The following is a 20,142-nucleotide window of genomic DNA, read 5'->3' on the forward strand; positions in this document are numbered from 1 at the left end:
TACAACAGCGACATTTCATCTGTTAATTTGATGAGTCATCATACCTGACTTTCCGTTTCCAAGGAACCCATGGATGAAGATCTCGTTGATCCAGTCCTGAAGCTCAGAGTCCCTGGACACTTCACTGTCAGAGGAGTAGAAGTGCTCCACCATCCCCTGGACAAAGCTTCACATCACAACAATTAAGCACTTATCTATGTTTGTGTTATTTTTACAATACAATTATTTAATTGGCCATTAAGGTTACTAAGGTATTACTGATACGTCCATCAGTGTAGCCATAGCTCCACCTGTTGATGACGTTCCACAGCTTCAGGCCGTCCTCCCTGTAGTAGAAGTTGGGGATGGACTCCAGTCCTCGTGCAACAATGTTCTCCGGCAGACAGAGGGAGCTGTAGGTGATTTCTGAGTGTGCCCTTTTCAAGAGTTCCTTCAACCCCTCCAGTCCTAAAGTGGTGTCCTGGATAAATGTTCGCTTTTTTGTAATTTTTTGGGACACTTCAATAAAATATGCATTTGTTATCGTTAGGGTAGCAATGTCTATTGAATTAGCTTTTAAGCTGTGTATACTTTTTCTGTATTTAAATACCTTAGTTAAGCCTTCTTCAGGTCCAAAAAGTATTTCACGGCTAATGGTGTTTACCGGAAAGGTATAACGGAAGTGGGGAATCAGCAACTGGACCGAGTACAGACAATTAGGAAGAGGGAAGTAAAGAAAGTTACAAATATACATTGAAAAATCTTTGTTAAAAACTTATTCGGGATCGGTGTCCCTTCTACGGGACGGTTGAGCTAACGTAGGCTAATGCGATTAGCATGAGGTTGTAAGTAACAAGTACATTTCCCAGGACATAGACATATCTGATATTGGCAGAAAGCTTAAATTCTTGTTAATCTAACTGCACTGTCCAATTTACAGTAGCTATTACAGTGAAAGAATACCATGCTATTGTTTGATGAGAGTGCACAATTTTGAACATAAAAAGTTATTAATAAACAAATTAGGCGTATTTGGGCAATCTTGATACAACATTTTGAACAGAAATGCAATGGTTCATTGGATCAGTCTAAAACTTTGCACATACACTGCTGCAGTTTAGTAGCCAAAATGTATATTGCACCTGGGCTGGAATACTACATTATGGCCTTTCTCTTGCATTTCAAAGATGATGGTACAAAATAAATACAAAATAACGTAGTTTTATTTTCTTTGTATTACCTTTTACCAGATCTAATGTGTTATAGTCTCCTACATTCCTTTCACATTTCCACAAGCTTCAAAGTGTTTCCTTTCAAATGGTACCAAGAATATGCATATCCTTGCCTCAGTGCCTGAGCTACAGGCAGTTAGATTTGAGTATGTAATTTCAGGTGAAATTTGAAAAAAAGGGGCGGATCCTTTTATTAACAGTCCAACGCAGCCATTTTATCTCAATATCAAATCATTTCTGGGTAACAATTAACCTTTTGTCAATAGGGTGGCGCTATTTTCACTTTGTAAAAAATCGTGCCCAAATTAAACTGCCTCGTACTCTATTCTTGCTCGTACAATATGCATATTATTATTACTATTGGATAGAAAACACTCTCAAGTTTCTAAAACCGTTTGAATTATATCTGTGAGTAAAACAGAACTCATTTTGCAGCAAACTTCCTGTCAGGAAGTGAAAAATCTGAAATCGAGGCTCTGTTCCAGGGCCTTCCTATTCATTTGCTTGAAATCTATGGATATACATGCACTTCATACGCCTTCCACTAGATGTCAACAGGCAGTGGGAGGTGGAATGGGGTGTCTAGCTTGATCTGAGGTCGAACAAGAGCTCTTGGAATGACGTGACCCCAAATTTCCTTTGTCCAGCAAGGCGCGGGAAGGAACCCTGGATTGCCTTCTGAAAAGCTTTCGGTATAGACGGCTAATATCTCCGGCTTTGATTTTATTTGATACATGTGATAATATCATCGTAAAGTATGTTTTTTCAATATAGTTTTATCAGATTATTGAACGTTTATCGGGAGTTTTGGCGTTTTCCGTTCTCTGCGTTTGGTGACGATGGACAACTTCGCGCCACTTGGCTAGCTTTGGTTGCTAATTCGACAGGAGAAGAGGACATTCTGAAACCAAACAACGATTTATTCTGGACAAAGGACTCCTTGTACAAGATTCTGATGGAAGCTCAGCAAAAGTAGGAACCATTTATGATGTTATTTCGTATTTCTGTGGAAAATGTTTATTCCTATTTTCCGCCCTCATTGCGGGCGCTGTCTCGCTATAACGTAAGCTGTATGTCGTACTAAAGTTATTTTTTTAAATCTAACACAGCGGTTGCATTAAGAACTAGTGTATTTTTCATTTGCTGTACAACATGTATTTTTTAGTAAAGTTTATGATGAGTTATTTGATTAGATTAGGTGACTGTCCAAAATATATCCGGAGAATTTTACATTTACATTTACATTTAAGTCATTTAGCAGACGCTCTTATCCAGAGCGACTTACAAGTTGGTGCATTCACCTTATGATGTCCAGTGGAACAACCACTATACAATAGTGCATCTAACTCTAAGGGGGGGGGGGGGGGGTTAGAAGGATTACTTTATCCTATCCTAGGTATTCCTGAAAGAGGTGGTGTTTCAGGTGTCTCCGGAAGGTGGTGATTGATTCCGCTGACCTGGCGTCGTGGGGGAGTTTGTTCCACCATTGGGGTGCCAGAGCAGCGAACAGTTTTGACTGGGCTGAGCGGGAACTGTACTTCCTCAGAGGTAGGGAGGCGAGCAGGCCAGAGGTGGATGAACGCAGTGCCTTTGTTTGGGTGTAGGGCCTGAATTTTGTGCATTTTGGCTACGTATTTGCACACACTGTATATAGTTTTTCTCTATTGTATTATTGACTGTATGTTTGTTTATTCCATGTGTAACTCTGTGTTGTTGTTCATGAGAAGTTAAGTACCTTACTGTGATTGTTTCAATTAAAATGGTCAAAAAGAAACACAAGTAGCTTTTTAGCAAGGAGCAATTTCTCAAGCAAGAATTTTACTAGGACAGTCTGGGAGCGGTCTGAGTGGGGAGGGGGAAACTTAAAAGGTTTGGAACGCTCTTTCTTATTGGTCTATTAATTAATTTACCACTTGATGTCACCAGGCAGGTCGAAACTCCTTCCCATCAAAACAAACTGAAATTTCAGTCTGTCTTTTCAAACACCTCTTACACTTAAAGAGCATTATCACTGTTTTCACGGTATTATTCCAACCTCATAGTTTCGAAATATACAGTGGGGAGAACAAGTATTTGATACACTGCCGATTTTGCAGGTTTTCCTACTTACAAAGCATGTAGAGGTCTGTCATTTTTATCATAGGTACACTTCAACTGTGAGAGACGGAATCTAAAACAAAAATCCAGAAAATCACATTGTATGATTTTTAAGTAATTAATTAGCATTTTATTGCATGACATAAGTATTTGATACATCAGAAAAGCAGAACTTAATATTTAGTACAGAAACCTTTGTTTGCAATTACAGAGATCATACGTTTCCTGTAGTTCTTGACCAGGTTTGCACACACTGCAGCAGGGATTTTGGCCCACTCCTCCATACAGACCTTCTCCAGATCCTTCAGGTTTCGGGGCTGTCGCTGGGCAATACGGACTTTCAGCTCCCTCCAAAGATTTTCTATTGGGTTCAGGTCTGGAGACTGGCTAGGCCACTCCGGGACCTTGAGATGCTTCTTACGGAGCCACTCCTTAGTTGCCCTGGCTGTGTGTTGCGGGTCGTTGTCATGCTGGAAGACCCAGCCACGACCCATCTTCAATGCTCTTACTGAGGGAAGGAGGTTGTTGGCCAAGATCTCGCGATACATGGCCCCATCCATCCTCCCCTCAATACGGTGCAGTCGTCCTGTCCCCTTTGCAGAAAAGCATCCCCAAAGAATGATGTTTCCACCTCCATGCTTCACGATTGGGATGGTGTTCTTGGGGCTGTACTCATCCTTCTTCTTCCTCCAAACACGGCGAGTGGAGTTTAGACCAAAAAGCTCTATTTTTGTCTCATCAGACCACATGACCTTCTCCCATTCCTCCTCTGGATCATCCAGATGGTCATTGGCAAACTTCAGACGGGCCTGGACATGCGCTGGCTTGAGCAGGGGGACCTTGCGTGCGCTGCAGTATTATAATCCATGACGGCGTAATGTGTTACTAATGGTTTTCTTTGAGACTGTGGTCCCAGCTCTCTTCAGGTCATTGACCAGGTCCTGCCGTGTAGTTCTGGGCTGATCCCTCACCTTCCTCATGATCATTGATGCCCCACGAGGTGAGATCTTGCATGGAGCCCCAGACCGAGGGTGATTGACCGTCATCTTGAACTTCTTCCATTTTCTAATAATTGCGCCAACAGTTGTTGCCTTCTCACCAAGCTGCTTGCCTATTGTCCTGTAGCCCATCCCAGCCTTGTGCAGGTCTACAATTTTATCCCTGATGTCCTTACACAGCTTTCTGGTCTTGGCCATTGTGGAGAGGTTGGAGTCTGTTTGATTGAGTGTGTGGACAGGTGTCTTTTATACAGGTAACGAGTTCAAACAGGTGCAGTTAATACAGGTAATGCGTGGAGAACAGGAGGGCTTCTTAAAGTAAAACTAACAGGTCTGTGAGAGCCGGAATTCTTACTGGTTGGTAGGTGATCAAATACTTATGTCATGCAATAAAATGCAAATTAATTACTTAAAAATCATACAATGTGATTTTCTGGATTTTTGTTTTAGATTCCGCCTCTCACAGTTGAAGTGTACCTATGATAAAAATTACAGACCTCTACATGCTTTGTAAGTAGGAAAACCTGCAAAATCGGCAGTGTATCAAATACTTGTTCTCCCCACTGTATATAAAAGACAGGATAATCATGTTTTTGACTGGCCCCGGCCACATTTAACATATTGACATCCCATTATTCTAACATAGTAAATTTAAGTAAAAAATGGAATCATTAATGGTGAAACTGCCACATGCATTTGGGATATTATAACAACAAAGAAGTTACTGCAAACAACAAACACTGTGTTTTTCCCTCGAATATCATTGCACACGCGACATAACAGAAGAATATGTACTGCAATTTGTTTTTACCACACTGATCGAGCACTTCGCGTCCGTTTCGTCCACAAAACAAAAACAATAACAAAGGTGCTGGGGCGGACAGTGGTGCTATTTCCCCTAATGAGGATTCCATCTTGAAACAAGACACTTTGTGATAGTGTTATTGTTTGGTGGGACCACAGTCTGTGTCAGGCTGTCATACCTTGTGGAGAGGGTGCATGATAGGAAGGCTCCGGAGGGTTGCCATGGCAAAGGCCTCAGCCAGTAAATGAGTGCCCAGCAGATGGTAGCTATTCTGGTGTTCAATGAAATCCGCATTCCTCACAAACATCTTGGCTAGCAGCCAGTCGTGCTCAGAGTCGCTAGGCAGATATATGGGGTTCTGCTCAGAGGGCTGCTGCTCCAGCTGTGAGGTCAGAGAAACCCAGAACCAAAGGAATAAAGGCAAGTTTTAACAAAAACAAAACTTTTGTGACAACATTGTTCAGGTACAATTCTCAGTACACAAACATGTAGCATTTTAGCAAATAAACATATTAATGTCATATCAACATTCAAATATGGATCCAAACATACTCCCCCCTTCTCAGATCTATAATTTAAATAGCCTTGAATACTGTACATACATGATATTGATTAGGGGCTGTGATGTAATGATAACTGTGGAAAGTAGCTTTGTTTTGAGTAGAAGCGTTTTACATATTTTTTCCTTTCTTTTCTGTTAACAAGACTTTCTTTCTCTTGTTTTTAAATAATTTTTTTATGGTTGTTTTATTCTTCTTATTCTTCTCAACATTTGGTTGAGTTTTGTGGAACAGTTAGGATGGTACTAGAGATGTAGGATCTTAATTTGAGCGAGTTTGCTGCAGGGAGGAAAATAATCCTTCAGCAACAGGAAATGTGGATTATAATTAATGGACATTTTTGTAGGGTTTGATACATTTTTGGTAAGGGAAAATCCAGTCTGAAATTTCTGAGTGGAAATTACAAACTTCAGAAGTCTTTTTAAACCTCAAATACACTAAAAGTTTTCCTGCAACAGGGTGATCAAATTAAGATCCTATATCTGTATTTTTAGCTTTATGCTGAATTGTCTAAAAACAAATCTGAAGACAGTTGCATGTTTTAGTTTACCATTTGACCCTAATGTCTATGTCACTTAAGTATGCCATTGGTGCAGGTGTATGTACCTGGATGGCGATAGGTGTCAGATTGTCCTCTGGGTTATTGTAGAACAGGCAGAGAGCAGCAGTGAGAGGCAGTGGTTCACCGTTTACCACCCGGGTTGGCACACCCTCAAGCCTCTTGTAGTCACAAATAAATATGTTTCCTTTCTGTAGGGAGGACAAAAGAAGATGGAAGTTAAGGCATTTGTGGTCTACATTTAATTTACTTAAAGTATTAAGGTATCAAGGGGCTGTATAAGGGAACAGCAGGGGCACAAGCAATGAACCCTGTGGAACACCAAATAAAATTTTACCACCAGTTTAGAGGAAGAAACGTTCCCCTAACTCCATTGTATTGTTAACTAGCACCACCCACCTGTGATAATATACAAATCTATACAGCATATATAGAGATACAAGGCGTGGCTATTACCAACTTGTTTTTCATACCTTCATCTCTGTCTCCAGGGAACTCCCGTCCTCCAGGAAAGGCTGTACCATCTCATCTGTGACAGGGAAGTTGGGGGGAAGTGTTGTGCAGCGCTGGATCACATTGGGGTTGGTTCCATTCAGAAATTGGGACCCAAAAAAGTCATCCTCCTTCCAGTGCTCAGAGACATATTCTAGGATGGAGGTATTATGTTCATGTAAGCTTAAACAAATCTCTAGATTGATTCAACAAACAAGTCTTACCAGGACAGAGTTATGGCAGTATGCACTATCCTAATAAGTGTATGGTTTTGAAGAGCAAGGACCTGGGTATCATTTTTAAGCTGGTAATGTAAGAGCAAGTTGCCACTGATGTAAGAGCAAGTTGCTGTTTACTGCAATTACATTTAATAATGCACACTATGTTTGATGTTGTAACTTGAGGGGTCTGCTCTTTTACCTGAGATGGGTGTCTTTCTGAACCAGAATACCTTTTTCATCTTATCAAAGTCTTCCCACTGCTTGGTGGAGTCTGCAAGGCCCTTCAGTTTGAGCTCAAACATTCTGGAAGAGGGTAGATGGGGTTAAAGGCGAAAGGTGAAAGGTTACAGGGATATTTCCTTCATGTTATGTTATTACCATCTCACAGTCTTAGGGATGGTTTTGTGTTTGCATCTTCAGATGGAAGAATGCTACACTGGTGGGTTTTATATTGGTGGGTTTTATATTGGTGGGTTTTATATTGGTGGGTTTTATGCACTGCTTTGAACCTACCCTGATTCTCTTGTGTAGATTGTCTCTACCTCTTTGGAAAAGGAAAAGAGAACTTCAGCAGGAAGGGCTGAGAGTTCTTTGGCACTATTAATGTGGGGAAGTCCCTCAGCAAACTCATTCCACCTGAGGGTGGGACAAGAACACACACTTATTGAAACAAAGAAATGTGAACAGTTACACAGGCATGTGTACATATACTCACAGTAATCTATAGCATTATACAGATGGACAGGTATGTCAGTGTGTTGAGCTGGGAAGTGAAAACTTACTGGAACAGTTTCTTGTGACGCTCCAGCTCCTTTTTACGATGGTGCACCAGTAGAGGGAGCTCATCCTCAAAAACCTTACTGGCTGTGAAGTGGAGTGGCATAGGATGACAGAGGATGAGCAAAGAAGGTCAAAGTAGGCAAATGTATCACATCTTAATTACATTCTTGTAATATAAGTTATACAGCTATGCAGAAGTTATATGATAAATAACATTGACTAGGGTATTTTATTCCCACACCTTTTCCTCCTCTCAGCTCCACAACCTCCCCTCTGGACACCCATTTGTAACAGGGGAAGTAGATGACATCATGCTCAGGTGTCGTTACGACAACCTTGGAGCAGAACCACTTGTTTTCTGGCAGGAACAGGTACTGCTCTTTCTCCAGCTTAACCAGGAGGAGGCGTCCCAGAGTTGAGGGGGTGGTCACAGTGTAGGTCCCTGTCTGTAGAGAATGGAGACATGGCAGTTTAAGCTTACATCAGGCAAGTCGTTTTGACCAAAATATTTTGTATTTTGCCCAAAAGCCTGTTTGTCCCACATGCCATTATTTTACAGCAGAGCCAAAGAGTGTAAAAATCCACATGAGCAAAAAAGTTCACTTTTGTGGCTGTCAAGGTGGCACCTGGAAGTGAACTAACCTTTTAAAAATACTATAAAAATGTTTTAGGAGACTATCCTCCTTGAGGCCTGTCACATTGTACATGTCACTACTAGTATAGAATGCCATCATCCTCGAGACACTAAAATGATGGTGAGTGAATATGAAAAACACTCCAACTCACTTGCATGACAATCTTCATTTCCAGTCACGGTCCGAGAAAATGGCTGATGCAAATGTCCCACATGTGCTTAAGATACCCAAATGTCTCACCGTATCAATATTTGACATACATACTGCAGTCTACCTCTAATGAATGAACATAAATTATTTTACCAATTCTGTGAACATCTTCCTATCAACATTATGTATAATCCTGTATATTGTTTGAAGTTGCCAGTTTTGTTTTAGGTGAAATCACACTTTTAAAAGCAGCCTTGAAAGTGATATTTTAGGAAGGTCTGCCATCTCTATGGTGCCTCTACCACAATCAGTCGTCTATACTTTCAGTAAAGGGTTATTACACATATTTGCAATTCTTAACTGCAACAACTCAGTTATTAATTCGCTTTTATATTTGTTTCACTGCAGGGTTTAAAAAAAATATGCAAAAAAGACAGACAAAAAAAGACAATCTGTCACTGTCAAGCAACGTGAGGTACGCAAAGCTCATAACTCACCTTTCCAGTCATGAAATCTAGGACAGAGTTGGCCAAGTTTGTGCGCTCACTTGTCCAGTCCGTTCCGATCAGTGTGGCATATATACTGTCAGAGGTAGAAGAGTGCAGAAAGTCACCAGTATTCAGATCTATTTTGTACTGGTGTTGTACTAGTATTGCCATGGTGAGTCAATGGCAAAAACAAACAAACCTGAGATAGGCAAAAATGTACTAGAAAATATACCACTCTTTAGTGAATGTAGACAAGTGCAGGTGCATTATGTTTCTCTTTTGCTCTCTCGCTGAACATTCATTTGACCAACTTAAGGGGGTGTGTCTGAATCAAACAGGAGTATGGTTCCATGCAAGTGGACAGGGCAAATTATAGCATGAGGATTATCTATCAAAACTTTCCATATCTTCAATGTCCTTGGCTACTCAGTATGGAATGAGATACAAAGAGGACAAATTGAATTTGTAATCCACTTTATTAATGCATTCTTTATAAAGACAATTAATTGCAAAGTTCCATTTTCTAAAGTTGGTAGCCACTTCTTGCGACTTTAATCCAGGACTCTGTGGTACTCAGTGACTTCAGGACTTCAGCTGCCTTCTAGATATTCAATTTGGTTATCCATTTTGGCTATCATTGATGATTGAAGTGATGCTCCAGAGCCTCTGTATAATTTCAGCCAGTAGTTTTGAAAGAGGTGCTCACAAGACAAAACAGGTCCCATTTTTCGTGTACTCCGTCATCAAATTGTTTACTACGCCAGACATTTTTTATGATATGTTATGTTTTGTACAATTCGTTAAAAGAAAGTCGCATACTCTATGCTCCCAAACATTTAATGGGTATAGCAACCAGTGCCTTCTTCAATAAAATTTGTACTGTTACATTCTAATTCTCAGAGTAAAAAACCATATGGACACTATGAAAGCTTAACCAAGTTTAATTCTTCCCAGAGGATCAATACAGCTGCATTAGACAAAAACATTTTCACACAAGCACTGATATTTAACCCTTCCTCCTGGGCTGAGTCTCATCCTACACATCTGTACAAACATTGTATCTTTACTGTTAGGCAGGACACTAAGTGATAAACTTGTATTTCTCCCTTAAAGTGACCTGACCTGACCTCGACCCCCCTTCATCACTAATCCATGGCTCTCTCCCCTTATCGATGCCTGCCACATGTGATCGCTTCCCTGCACTCAATATTTAAATAGGATACCTGATATAATGTTTACGTTATACATTACCCTCTCTCCCTCAGTGACATGAATAAGTATATTTCATTATCTCAGAACCCAACAGTACAATATGTTAATAATTTGTTTAAGTAAACAGTAATCATTTGAATACCCTGTTCAGTGCAGTTGTACATTCAATTTGCAATGATATGGGCATAAGCTCAATCATATGGATACACTATTCTCCATCTCGGCAGGGTTCAGGTAGTTATAGGGTAGTGTAAGTGTGGCATTCCTCTTAATGATTGATCGACTGAGGTAGGACAACTCTGCTTGGAACTGCTTAATAATCTGCATTGGGACAGCCTCATCAAAGTGTTGATCTGGGTATGTACCAAGGGGAATCTAAGGAAGACAGAACAAACATGATTTAAGTGACGTATATTTTAGATTAGAAGAAGTGAACAAATCAGACTCGTATTTATGAATGGGTTTGTCAAAAGCAACAGTGACTGCGCCATATTACAGACACGACTCTAAAAACATAGCGGATCTTGACTTACAAGATGAAACAATTAGGGGACAAACTCACTGTGTCTGAGTATCTCTTGCTGAGCAGCCATGTGGAAGCCATGTTGTTGACAGTAGTGCTGATGTTTGGCAGTACTTCCAAAATGGTTTTCATGCTAGATCTCCCCTTCATGGTGGGAGGAGCTTTGCGCAGTAACAGGGGGTTGTTGGGTACCCAACCACCGTAGTCAAACTAGGAAAGAGAGACATCCTTGTATAAACCAATGGTCAGAAGGCAAAATAAGTAACTTTGAGTTTAAGTAACAAAGCTATATTAAAACAAAACATGAACTATGTGATTATAGCCTAAATTCACACTATAGTGTGTAGGTGGCTACTTTAATTGCTCTCTTCCTTAACTTACCTGCCCCATATTGAGGGCACAATGTTGAGCTGACACAGTGAAGATAATCATGGTAATGAATTTGACAACTTCCTCCACTTTGTCAAATCGCTTAGGGATTCCTGTGGAGGCAACATCAGTGGATGAGAAGGATAGGTAATACAACACGTCACAACAGTGTAGCTTTCTTGGTTTTATTGACTGATACTTCATAAGTAAAGTACCTGACTTGTTGTTTCCAAGGAACCCATGGATGAAGATCTCGTTGATCCAGTCCTGAAGCTCAGAGTCCCTGGACACTTCACTGTCAGAGGAGTAGAAGTGCTCCACCATCCCCTGGACAAAGCTTCACATCACAACACATTTTTAATGGCATGTTCAGTAAACCAAGCTAGCTACTAACAGTATTGATATCAAGCTTCAGCCCATACTGTTGTGTTATTTAGAATAATAGAGAAGTGTTATTAAAACTTTGCCATTAGGGGTTATTCAAATAAATAGTGCAACCTGTTGATGATCTTCCACAGCTTCAGGCCGTCCTCCCTGTAGTAGAAGTTGGGGATGGACTCCAGTCCTCGTGCAACAATGTTCTCCGGCAGACAGAGGGAGCTGTAGGTGATTTCTGATTGTGCCCTTTTCATGAGTTCCCTCAACCCCTCCTGTCCCATAGCACCCTAAAGAAAGGAAAAGTTTACGTCAATACAGCACGCCAAGTGGTAAACATGGAATTGTATCGGCTGAATCAATGCATTTAAGGTACGTACATTTGCTAAGGGTCCATCAGGACTAAGCAGTCTTTCTCGCGCAAGAAGGTTGATCTGCAGGGTGTAACGGAAGTGGGGTATCAGCAACTATGCAGAAACAGAGGGGAAATAGAAAGAACAAAAGAAAAATAAGCAAAGAGAAGGTGAACAATTTGTTTCATGACTGAATTTACAGCTCAGGGATTATAACGTGCATTTTCTTGCTCTTCATTGTTTGGTGGGACCCCAGTCTGTGTCAGGTTGTCATACCTTGTGGAGAGGGTGTATGATAGGAAGGCTCCGGAAGGTTGCCATAGTGAAGGCCTCTGCCAGTAAATGAGTGCCCAGTAGATGGTAGCTGATCTGGTACTCGGAGAAATCTGCGTTCCTCACAAAGATCTTGGCTAGCAGCCAGTCGTGCTTCGAGTCGCTAGGCAGAAATATAGGGTTCTGCTGAGAGGGCTGCTGCTCCAGCTGTGAGATAATATATGCCATTTAGCAGACACTTTTATCCAAAGTGACTTACAGTCATGTGTGCATACATTTCACGTATGGGTGGCCCTGGGAATTGAACCCACAACCCTAGCGGTGCAAGCGCCATGCTCTACCAACTGAGCCATACAGGACCAAAACAGAAAAACCCAGAGGTCAGAAGTAATCATCACTTCTGAGCAACATATTTACTAAGCATTTGCAACATTGTAACATCTGCCCCTGTTTCCAGGTATGTGTACTGTACCTGGATGGCGATAGGCAGCAGTTTGTCCTCTGGGTTCTTGTAGAACAGGCAGAGGGCAGCCGTGAGGGGCAATGGTTTACCATTGACCACCCGGGTTGGCACACCCTCAAGCCTCTTGTAGTCGCAAAGGAATATGTTTCCTTCCTGTAGGGAGGAAAGAAAACAGAGGTAAAGACTTTGTGGGAACATAGAATTTAAAGTACCCACTGGCCAAAAACTGGTTGAATAAATGTTGTTTCAACAAAAATATTCAGTGGGATGACCCTGAACCAACGTGAAAAGTCATCAACATAGGCTATTTTTGTATTTTTTCACCCAACTTGCAACTTAAATCCAATGACATGGTGAAATTGTTTGTTGATTTCACGTTAGTTGACAACTCAACCAAATGTAAATCAAAGGTAGAAGTTGAACTGACGTCTGTTCCCTGTGGGTAGTTAACCAGTAGCTCATGCTATAACAGGACGAAGAAAAAAAAGAACGGATGTTCACGGATGATGTTACAAAAGGGTAGCATGTATAAAGTGAACAGAAGGGATCCAAGCACTGAACCTTAGGGAACATCACATCCCACTTCAGAGTTGCAAGATAACTTACAATCTAACTGTTCATAATTCATACCTGCATCTCCATCGCCAGGGAACTCCCATCCTTCAGGAAGGGCTGTACCATCTCATCTGTGACAGGGAAGTTGGGGGGAAGTGTTGTGCAGCGCTGGATCACATTGGGGTTGGTTCCAATCAGAAACTGGGACCCGAAAAAGTCATCCTCCTTCCAGTGCTCAGACACATATTCTAGAAGGGAGGATTTTTTTTTGAATCCCTTATTTTTGTAGGAGTTACTTTTTACTGATATCTCAAAATGACCCTTATAGTTGATATACAATTCAATGGATCAGGTCTCTTACCTGAAATGGGTGTTCTATTTTTCCAGAAAACTGTTTTCATCATCTCCAGGTCTTTCCACTGCTCGGTGGAGTTCAACAGGCATTTCAGTTTGAGCTCAGCTATACTGGTAGGGGAAGATGGGAAGAGACAGGTTATAGGCCATGCTTATTCCCTCACAGTCATAGGAAAAGTTCTGTGCATCTGGATGAGCATCAGCGGTGGCACTTAAAATCAAAGGACAGGCTCATAGTAATGGCTGGAATGGAATGAATCAAACACATCAAACACCTGGTTTCCATGTGTTTTATACATTCCATTCACTACATTTCAGCCATTATTATGAGCTGTCCTCCCCTCACCAGCCTCCTCTGTCAAACATACAGTATGTTACACTGGTACTGTTGTGGGAATTTAAACTGCTTTAGGTGTGCCGTCTGCTTTGAACTTACGCTGCAGCTTTGGTGTAGATAAACTCTGACTTTTTGGAGAAAGAAAATGTAACTTCAGAAGGGAGGGCTGAGACTTCAGTGGCGTTATTGATGTGGGTGACTCCCTCGGCATACACAAGCCACCTAATGGTGAGACAAGAAGACACACACACAATCAATCTAAAAGTGTTGTACAGACAAGTTGACTGACTGTCAACAAAAAACAACTGGTAAAAACACTCACTGGAACAGTTTCTTGTGACGCTCCAGCTCCTTTTTACGATGGTCCACCAGTAGAGGGAGCTCATCCTCAAAAATCTTCCTGGCTGTGAAGTGGAGAGGACAAGATGTATTACACACTTATAGTAGCAGCAGGATTATAAATAACATTAGAGTATCCTCAGAACAAATGCTGAATCAGGACACACCTTTTCCTCCTCTCAGCTCCACAACTTCCCCTCTGGACACCCATCTGTAACAAGGGAAAAGGATTACGTCACCCTCCGGCGTCGTCACGACAACCTTGGAGCAGAACAACTCATTTTCCGGCAGGAACAGGTACTGCTCTTTCTCCAGCTTGACCAGGAGGAGGCGCCCCAGAGACGATGGGTTGGTCACAGTGTAGGTCCCTGTCTGTAGAGAATGGAGAAGTACAGGGTGTTGAATAGCTAGCTACATGTTTGGGCTGAAGAGCAAGATCACATTCATTATGATTATCCCCTAAACATTAAATGGAATGTTTAGGGGGTAATGTACAGATAAGAACATATACAGGTAAGTTGACAGAAAGGATTTTAAGTGTGTTTTTTAACAATCTGGACAAACGAATGTTCTTAAAAGGGAAACCAGTGAGCAGTGTAAACTGGTTCTGCTGGTCCTCAAAGATAAGCCATAGCACCTCAAGATAAGATCACTTCAAAATATCTATTCACATGTAAATATCCCTAGAATGTGCCCGGTACTGACAGTAGCGCTGCCGCCCCAAAATAACACATTGCTCCTGGAGGCATGGGTTGAAACACAGACTGCACAACTTTCCATTCTATGTTCCATTCTTTCCATTCTATGTTCCATTCTATGTTTCAGTATGTTATATCTGGAGTATTTCTCCTGTCTTATCCGGTGTCCTGTGTGAATTTAAGTAGGCTCTCTCTAATTCTGTCTTTCTCTCTTTATTTCTTTCTTTCTTTCTCTCTCGGAGGACCTGAGCCTTAGGACCATGCCTCAGGACTACCTGGCATGATGACTCCTTGCTGTCCCCAGTCCACCTGGCCGTGCTGCTGCTCCAGTTTCAACTGTTCTGCCTGCGGCTATGGAACCCTGACCTATTCACCGGACGTGCTACCTGTCTCAGACCTGCTGTTTTCAACTCTCTTGAGACAGCAGGAGCGGTAGAAATACTCTCAATGATCGGCTATGAAAAGCCAACTGACATTTACTCCTGAGGTGCTGACCTGTTGCACCCTCGACAACTACTGTGATTATTATTATTTGACCATGCTGGTCATTTCTGAACATTTGAATATCTTGGCCATGTTCTGTTATAATCTCCACCCAGCACAGCCAGAAGAGGACTGGCCAACCCTCATAGCCTGGTTCCTCTCTAGGTTTCTTCCTAGGTTTTGGCCTTTCTAGGGAGTTTTTCCTAGCCACTGTGCTTCTACACCTGCATTGCTTGCTGTTTGGGGTTTTAGGCTGGGTTTCTGTACAGCACTTTGAGATATCAGCTGATGTAAGAAGGGCTATATAAATACATTTGATTTGATTTTGATATGATTCTATGTTCCATTCTATGTTCCATTCTATGTTCCATTCTCTCCTCATCTCAATCATTTATCCACTGTATCTATCGATAAAAAACACAAAATATGTAAATATATATACAGTGCATTCGGAAAATATTCAGACCCCTTGACTCTTACACATTGTGTTGCGTTAAAGCCTTATTCTAAAATTGATTAAATACAACATCTTGCTCATCAATCTACACACAATACCCCATAATGACAAAGCAAAAACAGGTTTTAAGAAATGTTTGCAGAAAAAACTTATTTACATCCACTACCCTTTTATTGCTCATTTAATCAGAACAACAGTTTTCAGCTGTGCTAACATAATTGCAAAAGGGTTTTCTAATGATCAATTAGCCTTTTAAAATGACCAACTTCGATTAGCTAACACAACGTGCCATTGGAACACAGGAGTGATGGTTGCTGATAATGGGCCTCTGTACGCCTATGTAGATATTCCAACTGTGCAACGGTGACAGCGCTTTTTTCGCGAATGCGCTTGTTAAATCGTCACTCGTTTGGCAAAGTAGGCTATGATTCGATGATACATTAACAGGCACCGCATTGATTATTTGCAACGCAGGACAAGCTAGTTAATCTAGTAATACCATCAACCATGTATAGTTAACTAGTGATTATGTTAAGATTGATTGTTTTTATAAGATAAGTTTAATGCTAGCTAGCACCTTATCTTGGCTCCATGCTGCACTCCCGTAACAGGTGGTCTCCTCGTGGAGTGCAACGTAATCGGCCATAATCTGCGTCCATAAAATGCAGATTACCGATTGTTATGAAAACTTGAAATCGGCCCTAATTAATCAGTCGACCTCTACTCCAGAGCGCTCAGGACCTTAGACTGGTGCAATGGTTCACCTTCCAACAGGACAACGACCCTAAGGACACAGCCAAGAAAACGCATGAGTGGCTTCGGGACAAGTCTCTGAATGTCCTTGAGTTGCCCAGCCAGAGCCCGGACTTGAACCCGATCGAACATCTCTGGAGAGACCTTAAAATAGCTGTGCAGCGACGCTACCCATCCAACCTGACAGAGCTTTTTTAAATTTATTTTTATTTTACCTTTATTTAACTAGGCAAGTCAGTTAAGAACAAATTCTTATTTTCAATGACAGCCTAGGAACAGTGGGTTAACTGCCTTGTTCAGGGGCAGAACGACAGATATTTAGCTTGTCAGCTTGGGGATTTGATCTTGCAACCTTTCAGTTACTAGTCCAACGCTCTAACCTGCTGCCCCAGCTTGAGAGGATTTGCAGAAAAGAAGGGGAGAAACTCCCCAAATACAGGTGTGCCAAGCTTGTAGCATCATACACAATAAGACTCGAGGCTCGAGACAAAGGTGCGAGACAAAGGTGCTTCAACAAAGTATTAAGTAAAGTGTCTGAATACTTATGTAAATAAGGTATTTGCAAAAATGTCTAAAAAACTGTTTTCACTTCATCATCATTTTCACTTAATCATCATTTAAAAAAATCTATTTTCGAATAAGGCTGTAACGTAATAAAATGTGGAAAACGTGACGGGGTCTGAATACTTTCAGAATGCACTGTATATACAGTACCAGACAAACTTTGGACACACCTACTCATTCAAAGGTTTCTCTTTATTTTTACATATTTTCTACATTGTAGAATAATACTGAAGACAACAAAACTATGAAATAACACATATGGATTCATGCAGTTAGCAAGAAAGTATTAAAGAAATCAAAATATATTTTATATTTGAGATTCTTCAAAGTAGCCACCTTTTGCCTTGATGACAGCTTTGCACACTCTTGGCATTAAAGAAGGTGTCCAAACTTTTGACTGGTACTGTAATATATATATATATATATATATATATATAACATTTTGTTTTGAGGGGATACATTATTATTAATCAATTAATTGATACTTTATTATAAAATATTTATTCATTAACTATATTAAAGGTGCACTACGCATAAATTGCTATCCATTTCCTGGTTGCTAAAATTCTAATAATTCACCTAATTTAAGTTTATGTGAAAAAATAAACATAGATAATGTAGAGAATCATTGTACTGTCTAAACCGTGGTGAAATATATTTTCAATAACCAAAAATATAGTATTTTCAGCCTTTTTAAGCTGGTGTACAACACAAAGTAAGAGGCTAAAACTAAACTTAAGAACGGGAAGCATAGAAATAGAACATATGGAACAGATCTACTACCGCTTCTTAGACTTGCTTTCAATGAGAATGACAGATTTATAACACATAGAACAGATCTACCGCTTCTTAGACTTGCTTTCAATGAGAATGACAGATTTATAACTCACATTTTTATGTGAATTTGGTCAGGTTGGCAAAAAGTTACATATTGCAGCTTTAAGCATTTCCCCTCATTGCTCACTGGTAACTTACCATCCCAGTCATGAAATCTAGGCCATAGTTGTCAAGGTTAGTGCGCTCACTTTCCCCCTCTGTTCCAATCAGTGTGACATAAATGTAGTCAGATGAGCCAGAGAATAGACCGTCCCCTGTAGTCACCTTTACTTTGTATTCAACCATGGTGAGCCAACAGGAAAACTGGAAAAGGCCAAAAAAATACTTAACACAGACAAAGAGGTTCTATTGTTCAATGCAATAAACACTTTTTGCCAAACAATATAATCATTACAATATTTTCTGAGATACTGGAATTTGTGATTTTTGTTATAGAGTATACCACAAGCATTGTTTTCTAGATAATATCCAAATGAAGACGTTCTCGGAACCCCCAGACGTTTCACAATTTTATTGTAGCCCTGAACTACCTCACCTGATTCACTTAGTCAAGGACTTGATAATAAGTTGACAATTTTAATCAGATGTGTTAGCTCTGGAGTAGATCAAATACATGGGACGGCTGTGGGTCCTCAGGAGAAGTTTGAGAACCACTGGCCTATGGTATGGTTCTACATACAAGCTTTTAGCAATATGCAATATTTTAAAGTCAGCATACCTTATCAATGAATGGAGATTATGGAGTCTCTCTCTCTCGCTCTCTGTATGGACTTTGTCTCACCGGTTACTTGTACTGTATTTTAAGGGCTGCCCCCTCACCTTGGTCTAACAGGTTCCTCGGTTATAACCAGCGGATCGCCTTGGTCTAACAGGTTGGTCTAACAGGTTCCTCGGTTAGAACCAGCGGACCGCATTGGTCTATCAGGTTCCTCGGTTAGAACCAACGGATTGCCTTGGTCAAACAGGTTCCTCAGTTAGAACCAGCGGACCGCATTGGTCTAACTGTTTCCTCGGTTAGAATCAGCGGATTTTGTGTGCAAATGTTGATAATGTACAAACAATCAACAATCCATCTATTTTTAAATCCAGAATGTAGCATATCACCAAGACCAGAACAGAAAAACAATGCGTATTGAGCTCATCACCAATACAGCATGTAATGATGGGTACAGCCAAATTCCTTTGGGGATGTGTCCTTCCCCTATTCCAGTATTTCCAAGAGTTTTAGGTCTTGCAGAAACAACTTCTTCTTGTCTGGGCAAGTGAGTTGTGTTAGAGAATGCTTTAAATAATGGTGTTCAGTTTCCTTTACTAGCCTGCTGTTGTCACTTAATGCTGGTGGGTAAATCCTGAACAGGGGCTTGTGCAAGCATCATGAAACAATTACATTACCGTTCAAAAGTTTGGGGTCACTTAGAAATGTCCTTGTTTTTGAAAGAAATGCAAAAAAACTGTCCATTAAAATAACATCACATTGATCAGAAATACAGTGTAGAAATGTTTAATGTTGTAAATGACTAGTGTAGCTGGAAACGGCAGATTTTATATGGAATATCTACATAGGCGTACAGAGGCCATTATCAGCAACCATCACTCATGTGTCCCAAAGGCACGTTGTGTTAGCTAATCCAAATGTATAATTGTAGAAGGCTAATTGATCATTAGAAAACCCTTTTGCAATTATGTTAGCACAGCTGAAACTGTTGTCCTGATTAAATAAGCAATAAAACTGTCCTTCTTTAGACTAGTTGAGTATTTGGAGCATCAGCATTTGTGGGTTCGATTACAGGCTCAAAATGGCCAGAAACAAAGACCTTTCTTCTGAAACTCGTCAGTCTATTCTTGTTCTGAGAAATGAAGGCTATTCCATGCGAGAAATTGCCAAGAAACTGAATTTCAAACGGGCTCTAACCAGAATAGAAAGAGGAGTTAGAGGCCCCGGAGCACAACTGAGCAAGAGGACAAGCACACTACAGTAGGCTATGGTCCTTAGGGATAGGTTTCCTTACCCTGTTAGCAGTCTATGGACAAGTTATGACAGATGTCCATGCTCTAGTTTAGTGTCCTTGGCAGTACGTGTTTCCACATGCTAATGGAACAAATCCCATTCAAGTCATGGGACCGAAATGAGCATTTTTCACACATCATGTTCAAAACAGTGACTTTGTTGAGCTTCACAATTCATTTGAGATACTTTCGGA

The 20,142-nt window shown here is 40.7% G+C and overlaps 2 protein-coding genes across 2 annotated transcripts; both read right to left on the minus strand.

The window, feature by feature from the left end:
- Positions 1 to 15: 15 nt before the first annotated feature.
- On the minus strand, positions 16 to 8,527 carry LOC139582282 (hydroperoxide isomerase ALOXE3-like). Its single transcript, XM_071412292.1, has 11 exons — positions 8,510 to 8,527; positions 7,965 to 8,169; positions 7,726 to 7,807; positions 7,457 to 7,579; positions 7,143 to 7,246; positions 6,704 to 6,876; positions 6,278 to 6,421; positions 5,290 to 5,493; positions 590 to 676; positions 291 to 460; positions 16 to 166 (listed from the first exon to the last, which is right to left on the minus strand). Exons 1-11 carry the CDS (start codon positions 8,525 to 8,527, stop codon positions 16 to 18), a joined length of 1,461 nt encoding a protein of 486 aa, XP_071268393.1.
- Positions 8,528 to 9,921: 1,394 nt separating this feature from the next.
- LOC139582762 (hydroperoxide isomerase ALOXE3-like) lies at positions 9,922 to 19,201 on the minus strand. The gene is made up of 15 exons (XM_071413071.1): positions 18,660 to 19,201; positions 18,080 to 18,244; positions 14,317 to 14,521; positions 14,133 to 14,214; positions 13,910 to 14,032; positions 13,481 to 13,584; positions 13,195 to 13,367; positions 12,574 to 12,717; positions 12,105 to 12,308; positions 11,856 to 11,942; positions 11,599 to 11,765; positions 11,316 to 11,437; positions 11,113 to 11,213; positions 10,771 to 10,941; positions 9,922 to 10,583 (listed from the first exon to the last, which is right to left on the minus strand). Exons 2-15 carry the CDS (start codon positions 18,224 to 18,226, stop codon positions 10,404 to 10,406), a joined length of 2,010 nt encoding a protein of 669 aa, XP_071269172.1. The 5' UTR covers positions 18,227 to 18,244; positions 18,660 to 19,201; the 3' UTR covers positions 9,922 to 10,403.
- Positions 19,202 to 20,142: the final 941 nt, after the last annotated feature.

Source organism: Salvelinus alpinus, chromosome 8 (assembly GCF_045679555.1).
Source record: "Salvelinus alpinus chromosome 8, SLU_Salpinus.1, whole genome shotgun sequence".
Taxonomy (NCBI): domain Eukaryota; kingdom Metazoa; phylum Chordata; class Actinopteri; order Salmoniformes; family Salmonidae; genus Salvelinus; species Salvelinus alpinus.